Raw genomic sequence first — 15,019 nt, forward strand, 5'->3', positions numbered from 1 at the left:
ATAACTCGCTAGCTGATGTTAGCATTCAACAACTTCCTAGCTAACATTACCGTTTGATTACAACCTGTGTGTTTGACTTACAAGTGTAGACAAAAGTCTCCAGGATGTGCGTTGATATTTCTGAATCAATTTACGGCTTCCTAATTGTATCGCATCAAAACAGTGTTGTATCCAACAGTAGTGTTAGCTAGTATGTAGGGGCGACAAAATATGTACACGTCAATATATTGTGGTCCTTCCTCGTGCGATACAAGTATCGTTACGCTGGCACCAAATATCAGTATTCTAATAAAAAAAATGAAGGTGCTGTAAACTGATTTCCCTGACAATTTCACTCCCCAGCGTTGCTACTTCATGACTCCTCGCGGTGGCACTTATCACATGAATGAGGGAAACTTGAACAGAAGTGAATTGGCAGAAGAAGAAGTTTACAGTTGGATAATGGCAGACAGCAATGTTAAGAAAGTTATGTTAAGAGATGCCCCAGCCCAGTTTAATAGGACAAACATAATCAATAAAGACTGGTTAGTAAAGTACACATGCAACAACCACAAACATGCAAAACCACTTGCAACACCACCACCCTGATCTCCTCTATGAGAAAGCTGGTAATGCTCATATTGTAAGTCAACCTGCAGTGGTGAATGCAGTGTTTGAAGCAAAGCTTCCTTTCTCATCCCTGAGGGCTGTCAGTATCACAAGTTCATCGCTGGGTTTATTTGCATGGACCCTCGCCCGTACAACGTGGTCAAGAATAAAGATTTTCGGCGAATGCTACAAACACTGGAACCAAGGTATGGAATACCAAGCAGAAATTATTTAACTGAAAAAATCCATTCCAGCTCTTGTATGATGAGACAAGAGCAAAGGTGGAGAAAGCTCTCGGTCTACATAGAGAATTGTGCTCACCTGCTATGGATGGACTTCACCGGCCACAGAGTCCTACGTGACAATCAGTGTGTTCAGGGACACAGTAAGAATACTTAATACACTTTAGTTTCATGTTGTTGTTGTTTTTTTTTTCCAATTTCAGTGTGTCAGCTGTTTCAGTGTGTCCAGTTAAAGTGCAAGAGTGCACTTACATTGTTATGGCAGCTACATCAGTGTGTTCCATAACACAGTGTGCAACTGTGCAAATTGCCAATACCGTTCAAATAAATTGGAAAGGAAATTTTGTATGACAGTATGACATTTGAGCTTCCCACATTTAGTGTAATGTCAGAGGAAAATGGCCGCTGTGTTAATATGGTTCATGAGGGTCATAGTTTGCAGTCTTTGGTCATTGGTCTTCAACCTTTCTTTCTTTGAGTGTGTGTGTGTGTGTGTGTGTGCGTGTGTGTGTGTGTGTGTGTGTGTGTGTGTGTGTGTGTGTGTGTGTGTGTGTGTGTGTGTGTGAGAAAGAGGATGAATGGTAAAGTCAACTTTGTTCATGAGCCAGAAAGAAAGTGAGTAGCTCAGATTTTGGGGACCATGTCAGTGCAATTCAGTAAATATCAGTTAAGGTCTAAGCTAATTGGACCTAATTCACTGTGTTACAATAAATACCCTCCATACAGCCACAACATGTTCAAATACGTATAACATCAAACAACCTCATCATTTCTTCACCAAAACAAGCCTGTTTCTACCTTTATTCTTATTCTTTCTTCTTTCAATGGAGAGAAACTGAGCTGCTTTAAGCGTCTCTTATTATTAATGCAGAGGCATAAGTGGAGACTGCCCTGCTCCAGACAAGCAGAACTATGTGTTTCCTTTGCTTTGTACTTGGTACTTAGACGTGAGCCAAATGGACGGACAAGCAGACTTTAAAACATACAGAAGTACAGAACAAGCATATCACCTTACAGCGGAGACCAGCACTCAGATGCAACATTCAGGTGAACATGGCTAATGTCAGTGGCACACCATTAATAAAAATGTATTGTCCCCTTCCTCAAAAGCCCCTCCACCAATTCTCTGCAGATTCCACCTTTTACTCCACAAAGTTGTGTATGGGATACTTTGGGAAGGGCTAAACAGTAGAGAGAAAACACACACATCATGTTAATCTGACAGGCTCGACAACCCAGGTCACTCATGGAAACGCTCAAGCTTCACCTGGGTAATTATGGAGCATCAGTTACTGGTCAGTCTGTCGGGAGGGAGAGAGAAGGACCAGAGGAAGAAGTGTCAAAGATTGGAAAGACAGACGAGAAAGAAAAAGAGAAAATTCAGACCTACGTGAATACCAGAGTTAGGCTCTTTCTGTCTCTCCTCACCTGCTCCCATCAGTTGGTTGGAAAAGCTTTCACATCCCTCCTAATCCTATTATGTCGGAGATGAAACAAATATTTTCTAATATCATCTTTCAGCAGGGACTGAGGCTCTCAAGTTTGCTTCATTTTGCAGACTTTTCAGCGGTGCATTATCAGAGCTGACATGAAATGTGAGTGCTGGCATATATAGCTTGCATAGCTAAAATGATGCAGACAGTTCTCCTCTTTTCAATTAAAGGGGGTTACTCAAGTCTGCTTTTTTTAGATTCTACCACGCTCACTGTTCTCCTGCCAAGTTCCAGCACCACACAAAGCTACAGGCAATATAATACTATATTCAATTTCCACCTGCCTCAGGTGGGGCTCTCCTTTAAGACCAAGTTTCTGTCAGCAGGCCTTTAGCCAGGTCCTGAGATCCCTCATTTTGCGGTCAGTCAGTTTTCCCTTAAACTCTGCTCCTGTTAGTTGCTAATAGGCTTGGCGCTTGCACACAGCATTATTGATGTGGGCTTGCCAGTATGTTCCTCAGGGCCACAGGCCTTTAATGACATGTAAAGGTGCTACAGCTGACACTTGTGGGAAGTTTAAGGTATTTTTGATGAATGAGCTAATTTTCAGACAAACTGGACTTTATTCCTTGAGTACCAGACATGGTATCCCATGAAAAACCAGATCGAGCTTGAGGTAGCCCTCTCAATTTTATGACTCACCCTGTAATGTCCAGCAACTTTACTTCTTGACAGCAACCCCTTTGGCACCTATCTTATCCATCACACAGCTTTCTCACAGTCCCTATTACTAAGGGAGATTTATTTATTATTTATTATTATTTTAGTGTAACAAGAACCCTCAAGTGGAGTTAAATAAATACCTGAATGGTGCAAGGGAGGTTCCTACCTTTAAAAAGAGATGACATATTAATTTCGCTTCCTGAAATGAGCAACTGAATTGTGTTGCTCAGTCCAAATCCTTGTATTGAAAAAGCTAGGGGCTTTGGTGAGGTCGTGATTGTATATTAATGAACTTTGCGCAGACACTGGTTACAGTGCTTCAAATAAATCCACTTCATTGCAATGTTTTACTCTGTGCTTAGGCTACCTTCTTTCATAGGAGTTTAATGATCGCATACTGCACGAACTGTAAAGATCATGCTCAATGTCCACAAACGAGCACCTCTGAATTGACCCAGAAGAGGTGCATGGATAGACGAAGGCAAGGTTGTGATAGGGACAGTAGAGAGGAGGAGAGAAGCTCCTTAGAACAGCAGACAAGCTGAAGCATGGCCTGTTACTGAATAACCTTAAATCTCATTGACTTGAACCATGTCTAAAGCACTGGGGGGGACAGTGAAAACGAAGACAGGCCTACAGATCCACCAGCCCCCATTCTATCAATCAAATGTCTGTATTGGTAATCAAGGAAAATCTCTGGAGTGATCACACAACCATTATTCCAGGTCACTTTGGTTGACCCTGATTTGTATTCCCTAGGGAAAAAAGCACTCAAAGTGAAACCAGAAGATCTACACAATTTGAAGCCAATCTTTAAAGGACATAGAGCATAGGAACAACACACGAAATATGGAAAATGAGGTTAATGGGGCCATATAGTATGTTCTCCCTTGTCGAATGAGAACTGCCTGAAGACATCATGGGCTAACCTGGAGCCATTAAAGATAGTCTTAACAAAATTATTACATGTATTGACTGCCTCAAAAATACGCTAATCATCAGATGCAGTTAGTCAGTTCGTTTCCCTTGCTTTATGGTTTCATATGAATAAGTTGCTTGATTAGTATATGCCACTTCCCTTTTTTTTCACTGGTGAGTTTATGAACTGTGTTCCGTTACGGTAGAAACTGAAACAAAAATAGAAAACTTACAGAGATGTGTAACTGTGTCTCAAGACACATTAATCATATGTATTCAAGTGTGACTATGTCCTGCAATGTCTATGGAGGTGTGTCAGGGGCCACTCTGCTGCGTCCCCTGTCTAAATGATGTGGCCGTAGTGATTGTTGACCCCTTTCCCCTCTCTTTCTCTCTCTCAGTGGATCTACTGCTAGCACTTAATTAGCTGTCACTTCCTGGAACCAGACCACTCTGTATAGGGTCTTGGTCAAGGAAAGGTGCTGGGTTTGTGTGTGAAATCCTTGCTCAACAATGTGAGGATATACAAAACCAAGCATCTGCATATTTTCATCAAGACTCTCAATGCACTGTTGTCTAGTCCAGGACAAGAACATGTCTAAGTTGATGAGATGATTAAGATCACAGAAATGTTCAACAAGTTTTTGTAGAAAGAAGGCATACTAAGAGGATCATTAAGCCATCCTCATGGAGAAATAGGTATTGACAGACAGACATTGACAGGGCAGTATGACTCCAGTCTGTTAGCTGCTGCCAGGCTCTCTGATGACTGTCAGTGACGTTGGCTAAACAATTTTTTACCATGACAAAAGATTGTTGTCCTTGTTTAAATGTATTAACAACAAAGTCATGTTGACTGGATGCTGTCATATATATAATATCTGGTCCTTAATGACACCAAGTTGAATGTAATTTTGGTTGTCGTAAAGTCAGCAGGCTCGGTCCATTGCACCTTCAACATACTGATGGAAACTGGTTCTGTCAGCTACAGGAGTGTTCCATGAACCACAGCACAATATCCAGGACTTGATGCCATCATGCCAGGGCTAAAGCAAACACTTTGAAAACCGACCCACTGTGACAGAAGAAAAGGCAGATCTCATCTTTTCTCCCTCTGCTCCTTGAGTATACATATCATTTTACAGTTGTTGCAGTTGCAAACCTGTATGGCTGTAATTCCCCCTTCTCGATTCCCTAACTTGGTCTGGTCTACCAGGCCATGGAGCCTTGACAAGGTGTTCCGAATCAGACTAAGAGATCAGACCCGGATGGATTAATTGAGACCTGATACTTGATCTGCTCTGGTGGGTAGAAATAGAAGCAGCAGTTGGAGAAAGATCGTCAACCCGAACCAGTCCGACATTACGTTTTTTTTTGGGAAAAGGACATTAACCAGAGGCCTTGAACCTTCTTGCACGACTCAGAAACAGAAACACTATCCAGCCCTGTGATCTCTATACCTTTCTTTCTCTTTCCATCAGCACACTTCTCCATCCATCAAGCTTTCACTCTCCTGCAGTTCTCTTCCTCTTTCTGTGCCAGACTTGGCCTGCTCTGGTGTGTCTGGAGTAGTTTTTGTAAGGCATGCCTTTTCCCTCAGCTTTACCTCCACGTTGAAAATCAAGGCTTGAGACATACGCTTTGATCATGAAGAGGACACGATCACAGTTTGCATTGCTCAATTTTATTACTAAAGGTTTCTTGAAAGGTCTCTAAGGTGTCTGTGTCACCTTGATCATGATCTGTGACAGTGGTCGGAGCTCTTGTCTCAAGAAGAAGAAGATTGATGTAATGTTTTTTTATCAGTCTGTCGTCGTAGGAATTTTTAATTTTTAATTCTTACCCATATTAGTGTTTTTCTACCTATGTTTTTTCTCCACGTGTTTGATGTGTGTACTTTAAGCCCATGGGGTATTTCTGGAAGCAAACACAGCTTAGTCTGAGGCCTCCGTGGAGACGCGACACACACTGCTCCTTTTGTAGCATGCTTTTTTTTAAAGCTTTCAGTGAAGGTACACATTCATTCATCTTTTCTCAGCCTCTACTTTAGGGAGCTTTCCTCCTTGAGTTTTCAGCATTCTGGTCCTGACTCCTCTGCTTTCTTTTACGCAGAAGTAGCACTACATTTCTCATCGGAGAAGTTTCAGAATCCTAGTCTTTGATTCGGCTGTGTGTACAGCAGTCGCTCTTTGGTTTGAGCTAAGCCCTCTTTGGCTGCAGCACACTGTCTCTCACTGTTTTTTTTTTTTTGTTTTTTTTTTTATTCAACCAGGCCACTTCTCCTGTTTGCCAGGAGCCTTGCTGCCTCACCAATGGGACAGAGAATGTGCTATGCAAAAAGGGGGGTAATGACTTTAAAACACATTACTGCGTCATGGACAGGCACTTGGAAAGTGTCCTGAACTGTAAATAAAAGCATTTCAATCTTGCATTTGCTCGCTGAGCAGAGAAGAAATTCCACAGTAACTAAGTAAGCCAAGGTGGTGGAGCAACAACTACCTAAGCAGATGTCACTAGGACTGTGGTATGTTGGATGGAGCGATGAAGAACACTGGCAACCTCTCTCATTTATTTCATGTGTTTTCTTACGAAGATGATCAGGACAGATGAAGTAACGGAAGCTGCCTGCCTGTCCTTTTACAGCCTTCTACTGTTGAAGAACAGACAGAGGAGTCAGAGCACTGAGTGGAGTTGTTGGGACTTCATGAACTGTACACTGCGAATTAGTTTACATAGAAAATTGCTAGGAAACCCGTTGCCTTAAACCGTCAATCAACTTTTACACAAAACTAAACATGTTGTATTAACTTAGAACTATATTTGTATGTAGTAGACATCAAGTTTATTTAGTAGGCTTTACTCAAAATCATTAGTTCATATAAATTATTTCTTTTATTGAGTCTAAGTTATATGAAATAGCTATTTTAAGTTTAAGTAACATACAGTACATGAAATAACATTTCTGTACAAAGAACTATCCTGTAATTTGAAAAACTGGACAATTCAGTTTAAATAGAAGGGGGATTTTATTGGTAAGTCAACACAATCCTTCATTTTGCTTACATACAATAGCTGAAGTTTTCATCATATATGTTTTCTTCTCAGGAGAGTTTTAACCCTCAAAAAATGCATGCCGAGAAGTTTGCTAATATGCTGTGCATCAGGCACCTCCCCTCCCTTACAGAAACTTAACACACTAAGTAATCTCTGCGTTGCATAATCAATGTAATGCATATCTCTTTGATTAGTGCAAACAACTAATTTGATTGAGCAATGAGAGAGGTTTTATACAAAACATAAAATAATGATTAATGACTGCTCAAAAGTTGATTTTAAAACTGAATCTGGGTTTACAGTGTAGAGAGGTAGCGTTCAAATATGACATGGCTATGTGAAATTAAACAGATGAGTAAAAATTTCCAGCAACTGCTCTAGAGTGGCAGTCTTCAATTTGATGCCATAAAACATGGAACACCCTGACAGCATTTTAAGCCAGTGCCACTTAAACAGTGGACTCAACTAAGGCTAATGTTTTCACCACTCCCAGCTTGTACACATTTTTTGATTCATCCCCTACCCTCTAGTCTCATTGAAGTTTCTGTGTTTCTAGGCATTGCACACCTTCTGTATTGCTTGCTCTGTCCAGTCACATTTGTCTGTCTTGTTCTGGGTTCTTCAAGTTGCAGCCTTTCGTGCTCTACAGCTGAGCTGAGCAACCATCTGCCTCCCTCAGGCCTTCAACAGATTACCTCCACGACACGCCTAATGCACCATGTTTTATAGCCGAGTAATGTCGGCTTTACACAGGGATTTGAACCTCTAAGCTGACCTTCAAACATGGCTGCTCTGTTGGCTGAGACAGTCCTAACGGGTCATGATTTATCACAGGAGACTGTGTGGATAAGTCGAGCCGAAATGGCTTTACCTGTTTAAGGCTAACACTTTAGTTGGAGTTCTGATGGGCAGAGAGGGGCATACATATGCAAAGACATTTAACACATAGTTCTGTTGCTTCTTTCTCACCAGAAAGTCAGAAAAGTTCCATTGGAATGCTGAATTTATTGACTTTGTTTTGTGGACTTCTTCCTTTCATTCCTTCTTTCACTGGTGTTTATCTAAAACAGATGACAACTTGAAAAGATTTAAACGACCTCGTCTACACATGTTGCATGTCATTTTGCTTAACAGAACTTCCCTAAAATTTAGCCTAGGGCCAAAATACCAAAGACCATCTTTGAAGGGAATGCCATTAGTGGGGACAGTTACCATCCTATGATTGTGATTGTGTCATGTCAGAACATTCACCTCTCTCCAACTAGCATTCCCAGTATGCATGATGCTGCTACTGTAGAACGCTGTCTAGTCACAAACGTGGTTTGTGTAGTGAGGAGGGAAAATTATGTCTAACAACCTTAAAACAGATGTTTTAATTGCACACAGCATCTGTAGCTGCTTACAATGTGACAGCAAACAAACTGCTTTTCTTGTCATTTTTTTGTCCTACTGAGTTATTCTGTCGCAAACTGACACAGCTCCATCTCTGTGTGTGTTTGAAATCATCCACATGTGTTTATTTGGCCCTACAAGACACGTTAGCCCAGGGGCTCATCTGTCGCTCTCTCCCCAGCCAGAGGGCCTTCTGTTCCACCATTGTGCTGGAATGCTTTCTGGGACATCCAGCCGGAGGCTCCAGGACTGAGGCCCAGCTATCAGTCAGGTCCATTGCCTTGCTCCCCTTCACCATGCTAGGCCGAGGAGAGACTCAGGAGTGGCTGTTCGAAGGATAGTCATCTCTGTCTGTTCTCTGATGGAATGTGACAGCAGCCTATCGGCTGTCAACACATTCTTGCACAGCTGCACTTAAATCACAAATGGGATAGCTGTAGTCTTTTTTGCGTGTGTGTCTGTGTTTGCGTAGGCTGGAGCACAAGTGTGGAACTGTGTGTTTGACTGAATGTGCGTGGGGGCAAGCATCTGTATAAATTATTTCTTCTCTGCTCCACATATCAGTAGTTGAGTGATGAAGTGTTTTTGTGTGTGCAAATGAGTATACGTTAACACATGACGAGTTGGGTCTAGTTTCCATTTTAGTAACTCTCCAGAGATACAGCTTCGTCTCTCAACATTGTGCAGTTGCAGAGTTGAGGCTGATAAGGAAATGTATAGCCAATTTAACCAGACCGCTGAAATGATTTGGAATCCTTATCCGGCCATTTGGGCATATCAAATGCATGGTGGAAAACTGGATTGTTTATACAGTGATTAAGCAAACTGAAATACTTAGAAGCAGTCTGTTGTACTCAATCGAGGGAGTCTTGTGTGGAGGAACTGTACGTGTGATTGCTGGTAGTTTTAATCAGCTGTGAGTGTGTGCAACTGTAAGATGGTGTGGATGGAGGCTGTGCATGTTTTCATACAGTGGTACATGTATTTTTTGTGTGCACATATATGTGTGTTTGCTTAGCCATGGCCTCTGCAGCCAAACATTGACCTCCTTCCTCTCTCGCTTACTGATGAACACAATCTGTCCTTTCAGATCCATGAACGGCTGCAGCACTATGAAGAGAGCAAACCCGTCCCTGTCCAGGACAACGCTGCATCTCTGGGCCATGAAGTAAGTTATTTTTTTTGCAAGGAAGACTTCCAGTTATTTGATTGCACTTACAGATGGGTGACCAGTGAAAGGAAAAAGCATTATAAAATGTCTTAATATGTCGTATGGTGTTGGGCCACCATGCCACCTGAACACTCTTGCACTGACAGTGGAAGCAGAGATGTTTGGGTTAATCATGGTCTGCAGTCATACCCCAAACAGATGAAGGGAGTCTGTGTGAATGAGTAAGGTAATCAGTCATAAAGCACCAGTCCCAAACTGGTTATGACACAGGCTTTAACACTAACGTACCGCTTCTGTCAAACTTCCACAATCTGGATGTGTAAATGCTGTTTGTAAAAACTAGTTAAACCCAGCAGGAATTACTTACTAGCTTATGATTTTAAACAAAACTCCATGATTACTTGCTTTGTAATCCGTAAAGTACCAGTACCCGATCAATCGGAGCACCCTTAGTTGTTGTAGGGTTTTTTCTTTTTAGCAAAATGAAATACCACAGCCATTTTTCTCTGTTTTCTCTGGTCTTTAAATACTTGCCTCGTTCTACTGCAAAGTCAGCCCAGTTTTATGAAAAGGGCTCATTTTCAGCAGTGAAATTCTTCTTTAAATAGTGAGATTTGCTTAAGATACAGTTATGTGGTGGCTTGTCTACTTCAATGTACAACCTCAATATGTAAATTGGTGTTCAGTTGGGTTGAGTTTTGGTGATTGTGTAGGCCAGAGTGTGTTATTGACATCATGTTCATATTCACCAAAACCATTTCATGAGTGTCCCTGCATTTGTTATATTTCTCTGCTGAAGTTTTTCCTTTCATTTGTCACCTGCCTACACACCGCGTTATGTCTTTTCTGTCTTGCATGCCCAGTCTTCTGTTTGACTTTGAAAATCAAACAACCATGATTTGCTTATACTTAAATCCCGAGAGACTTGGCGTAAGCGAGTTGGAAGTTTGTCGTGTTTTCTGCATTACAGCATTACAATATTGTGCAGATTGAACTCAAAAATTCAGATTACAAGTGCCAAGTTCCTTTTTAATCATGTGTCTGTGACGCACACAGTCACACATACATACACCCCTCCCAGTAGCATGCAGGAGCCTTGGCAAGTTTGTCCTCTTTCACCTCTTACCCTGAACTCTGAACTGTCCTCTTCTCAGTTGGGCTTTTCAGACAAGCTGTCCCTACTCTACATACACCACCTACCCTCCTGCCTACTCTCTGCCCAAACGTCTAGCCATACACCACGAAATCGAAAATCCAGTTCTGCAAAGGCAGACCAATCATTTTCCTCGGGCAGAAACCGGATAGAAAGGCCACTGGAGATGGAAAGCTGGAGATGAATGAGTTGTGTCACATAAACAGAAGTCAGTGGAAGAGAAAACAGGAAAATACTCAGATTCAGAGAGGAAGTATCATAGCAGCATCACCTATGGCGTGCATACCCTCCTCATTAATTAACCTGTTAATGAGAAGTCATCACAGACAATATGGAATGCTGATGATGATTTTCTTTCGTTGGCGCCGCTGCTTTCTTCAAGCTATGAAACAGATTTAGTGTGATTTATTGAGTAAACGTCCAGTGTCCAGACATTTGTTACTGTATTGTTCGTGTGCACATAAGCATGCAAGTACGACACTCAAATCCACACATGTGCATACGCACACACACACACACATACGCACACACACACACACACACACCTGTGTAAACCCAAGAACCAGCCTGGCAGGGTAAACGGAGAGGAGGAAAAGCCCTTTTACTGGTGTGTGGTTTTGTTTGAAATCCCCAGCTCTGTTTATTGTAATCAAAGTGCCTCTGACTATTCCACCCTTTCTGAAGAACCCACAGCCATACATCATCCTAATTAGTACTGAGTCAAGGGAAAGACGAGAGCAAGAGGGGCTGAGATCTTTACAGTCGGTTGGGGTACAGACCGAGTAGAGGAGGAGAGAGTCAACAGTGTCCTGAGACTGTCATGAAAGAAAGGCCGTCTTGTTTTCTAGAGTGGTTTTCCTGACCTTACCAGCCACAAATGTCAGCGGAGGAGCCAGAACAGTTCTCATGCATCAATACAGATGATAGGAGTCCCAAACCACGCAGGACCTTAACCAAACCAGAATGGCTGAGCCTGAATCTGTCGGGACAATATTCTCAAATAGACATTTTATTGCTCCTTTTCTGTCTGTGTGTTTGCCCTACCCTGCTTTTAGGACACCGCTAACCAGATAACACTAGAACAAGAATTCCACCAGATTCAAGCAGCCAACAGAGTGTGAAGGAATCCTTCTGTTTCTCTTTCCTTAGTCTTTGCTCTGCCTCTCCAGGTTGTGGCAAGAGGCCATAGACTGTTCAAGAGACCCCCAACTATCAGCCTCCATCTCTCCTCCACCCTTCCAGATTTTCTTTATGCATTTTTTTTGTCAAATTACAGTCTGTCAAATTTATGCTTCCTGGTAAATGCCCCGCAAAGTGTCTCCCCGGGATTATCAGGTATCAGAATAAAGCCCGGAGATGGTGTATCAAAGCGTCTCACAGCACCGCACAATTCTGATTCTTTGGCTGGTCCAAAAAAAAGGAAAACTCCTGACCCAGAGCATTGCAGTGTATTTTTAAAGCGGATTGTTTTTCACCCGTGTCACCACTCCAAATGAATGCTATTGAAGTGGTGGCTGAGGACTGAAGGGCAACAAGAGAGATCTACAGTTAGATGAAATTCATTTCGGGCTTGGGTTTCGGGTAATGGAGGCTTAATTTATTGCCTAACATAAAATGACACTTCATCCCCCGTCTGCCCTGGGCTGCACTGTCTAGCACACACAGCAGGTGACTGCCACTGCTAAAACAAACCAATGCCTGCTGTAACACGATCGATACTGGGCCCAGGGAATAGGTGCTCTATTACATACATATAAAGACATGCCGGTGGATGACTGCACACACACATTAATGGTGGTACATGCACATTTATTTATGCACACACAGTTTCTCTGCAGCCCTCATTAAGACTGAAATAGAAGCACTCTTGCCTCATTGTGGAATGTGAAATACCACATTACATTAATCAAAAGATACATGAACCAGATCGATGCAAGTTCCAGTCTGTCCATCCAATCAGTCTCTATCTGTCCTGTCGAAATCTGCACACGCCACTTCAACAGTTGGCTGATTGGCTTGAACTGACACTGTATGTCCTTTTGGTTCACTCATTTCCTTCTCCTCTCAAAGTCTCATTTTTCTTCTGTGGAACACTGCCCAACATCTTGATACTCACCCAAATACCTGCTGTTACTTGGGAAGCCCAGTAGGTGCCATCAGGGAGCACTGCTCTGCTGCCCCTACCTAGAACTAGAGATGGGAAAGAGCCAGACAAACAGAGAGGGGAGGGTGGGTGGCTTCATCAGGTCATATGCAAAAGTATGGCTCCAGTAAGACTCCAGCCTTTGGTAGGTAACAAAAAATTCAGACAAAAACTTATCAGTTAGAAAGGTATTACCTCTAATATTGATAATGTAAAAAAAATAATATTATTTTTTTATTTAATGAGCAGAAAGACTTACATTTTTAACTTCTGGACAAATAATTCAATCATTTTGTCGTGGCTAACACTCAGGCCCGCTGATAGGGGGGGACCACCAGGTCAGTTGTCCCTGGCCCTTGGTCATGAGAGGGCGTAAGAGGGTGCAAAAAGTGAACGCCGTAGTTATCATAAGAAAAGGCTCCACATTATTTGATGTAATTATCAGCTAAAACTCTTTCTTTGAGCATTAACAATAAAAAAAAGTTTCAAATTTTTTGGAAGACAGTATATTAGCCACTCATAGGGCTGGGCGATGTGCTCTTAAGATAATTATGTGTTGACATTTTTACGCTATATCATGATGCACAATATATATATATCTCAATATTTTGAAATCTCCTCTAAAGCACTTCATTAATGCTAGGACTGTGCGATATAATCAATTATCACTATATTTCTGACCAAATACCTTGATTTTTTGGCAATATTGTAGGGGTGACTATTGGTACTTTCACAACATATTAAAACAATGAGATTTTTGAAAAACTGTCATCAGTAATTTGGATATAATGACCAAGTGGGTAAAGGCAAGAATTGGAACAAGAAGAACAGTCTGGTAAGTTCAGAATTAAAATTACATAACTTTTACTAAATGAGCCTTTAAAATCAGGAAAAGACAACACTTATGCCATATCACAGTATAAAAAGAATCCCTGATCCCGAACCCTAACCCTAACTCTCCAGTATTGCAGACAATATATACAGTACCTATAAAAAGTATTTACCCTTTTAATTGTCTTCCATTTTATTGCTTTTATAAATGGAATCACGGTCAACTTACAGAAATTATACAAAACTATTTTTTTTTAAAGATTTCTACAAAGTTATGTGAATTAATAAGAAATATATAATGTAAAACAGGTGATTGCATAAGTATTCACCTTAAATTAACTTACCTAATTCAGATTTTTTTTTAATAAAAAGTTTTTAATATGTATAATGAAAAACAAAATGTATAAAATAAGCTCAGTTGATATATTGGCAGCTATGTATCAAAGCAATGAGCCCTTGCCGTTCAGGGTCAGGGGACAGCTATAAACTGACATGCTGGGATCAAACTTATCTAAACACTGCAGTGCATGCCATGACATTTAACAAATGAAATGAACACAAAGGAGACCAGCATCATTTTTTTGCCCCCTCCCTCACACTCTATGAAGGTCTGAGGATGGAAAATGTGACTCCAACATGAAGGTAGAGAGCAGAGCATATTGTCAAACATGTCCCATTTGTCCTCCACGCTGAGTTATGGGACAGAGTGCTTTAATAGGACAATATGAGGGACTGGAAATTTACAGTGCTCTGTCTGTCTTTGCTTCCCTCCTTCGCTGTAAACAGCCCGGTGATGACATGATGGATGTTGGTGTTTCAGAGCAAGAGATTTCCCCTCGCTAAAGACCCTGACCCTGACTCCCCTCTTCCTCTACCTTTCTTTCTTCCTCCTCTCTTCTCCCAGTCCCTTGTTTTTCTCCTTTGTTCTCTCATTTGATCATGTGAGCTAACTTCTTCTGCTTCTCCCTCTCCACATCCTCTGCCTCCCTCTGACCTTACTCTTTCAGCATCCATTTTTTTGTATATTTGATTAAGTGAAGTAATTCAGGGTTGACTGAGGCTCAGCAAGAGTAACCTTGACCACTACAACTATTCATAAGCATGGTGTCTCTCCCATGGGGGGTCAAAGCAAATGGAAACACACACACACACACACACACACACACACACACACACACACACACACACACACACACACACACACACACACTCACACACACACACGCTCCTGTCTTCAGGTAAAGTGACATAGAGCCCTCCCTAACCCCAGTCTAACCCTCGGCCTCCTGCCTTTACCTCTGCATCACCTCGCCTTATTCCTGCACCACAGGGGTCGTTAGTCAAACAAACTGTAGATTTTCCCAATGGCTG

At 41.7% G+C, this 15,019-nt stretch overlaps 1 protein-coding gene across 1 annotated transcript in view; it reads left to right on the forward strand.

The window, feature by feature from the left end:
- Positions 1 to 15,019, forward strand: part of mpp7a (MAGUK p55 scaffold protein 7a) — a 146,924-nt gene that overhangs the window by 57,567 nt on the left and 74,338 nt on the right. The window contains exon 4 of the mRNA XM_073488661.1: positions 9,441 to 9,518. Coding sequence (XP_073344762.1) covers positions 9,441 to 9,518 — 78 coding nt within the window. The remainder of the gene's footprint in view (positions 1 to 9,440; positions 9,519 to 15,019) is intronic.

This window comes from Pagrus major, chromosome 19 (genome assembly GCF_040436345.1).
Source record: "Pagrus major chromosome 19, Pma_NU_1.0".
Lineage (NCBI taxonomy): Eukaryota > Metazoa > Chordata > Actinopteri > Spariformes > Sparidae > Pagrus > Pagrus major.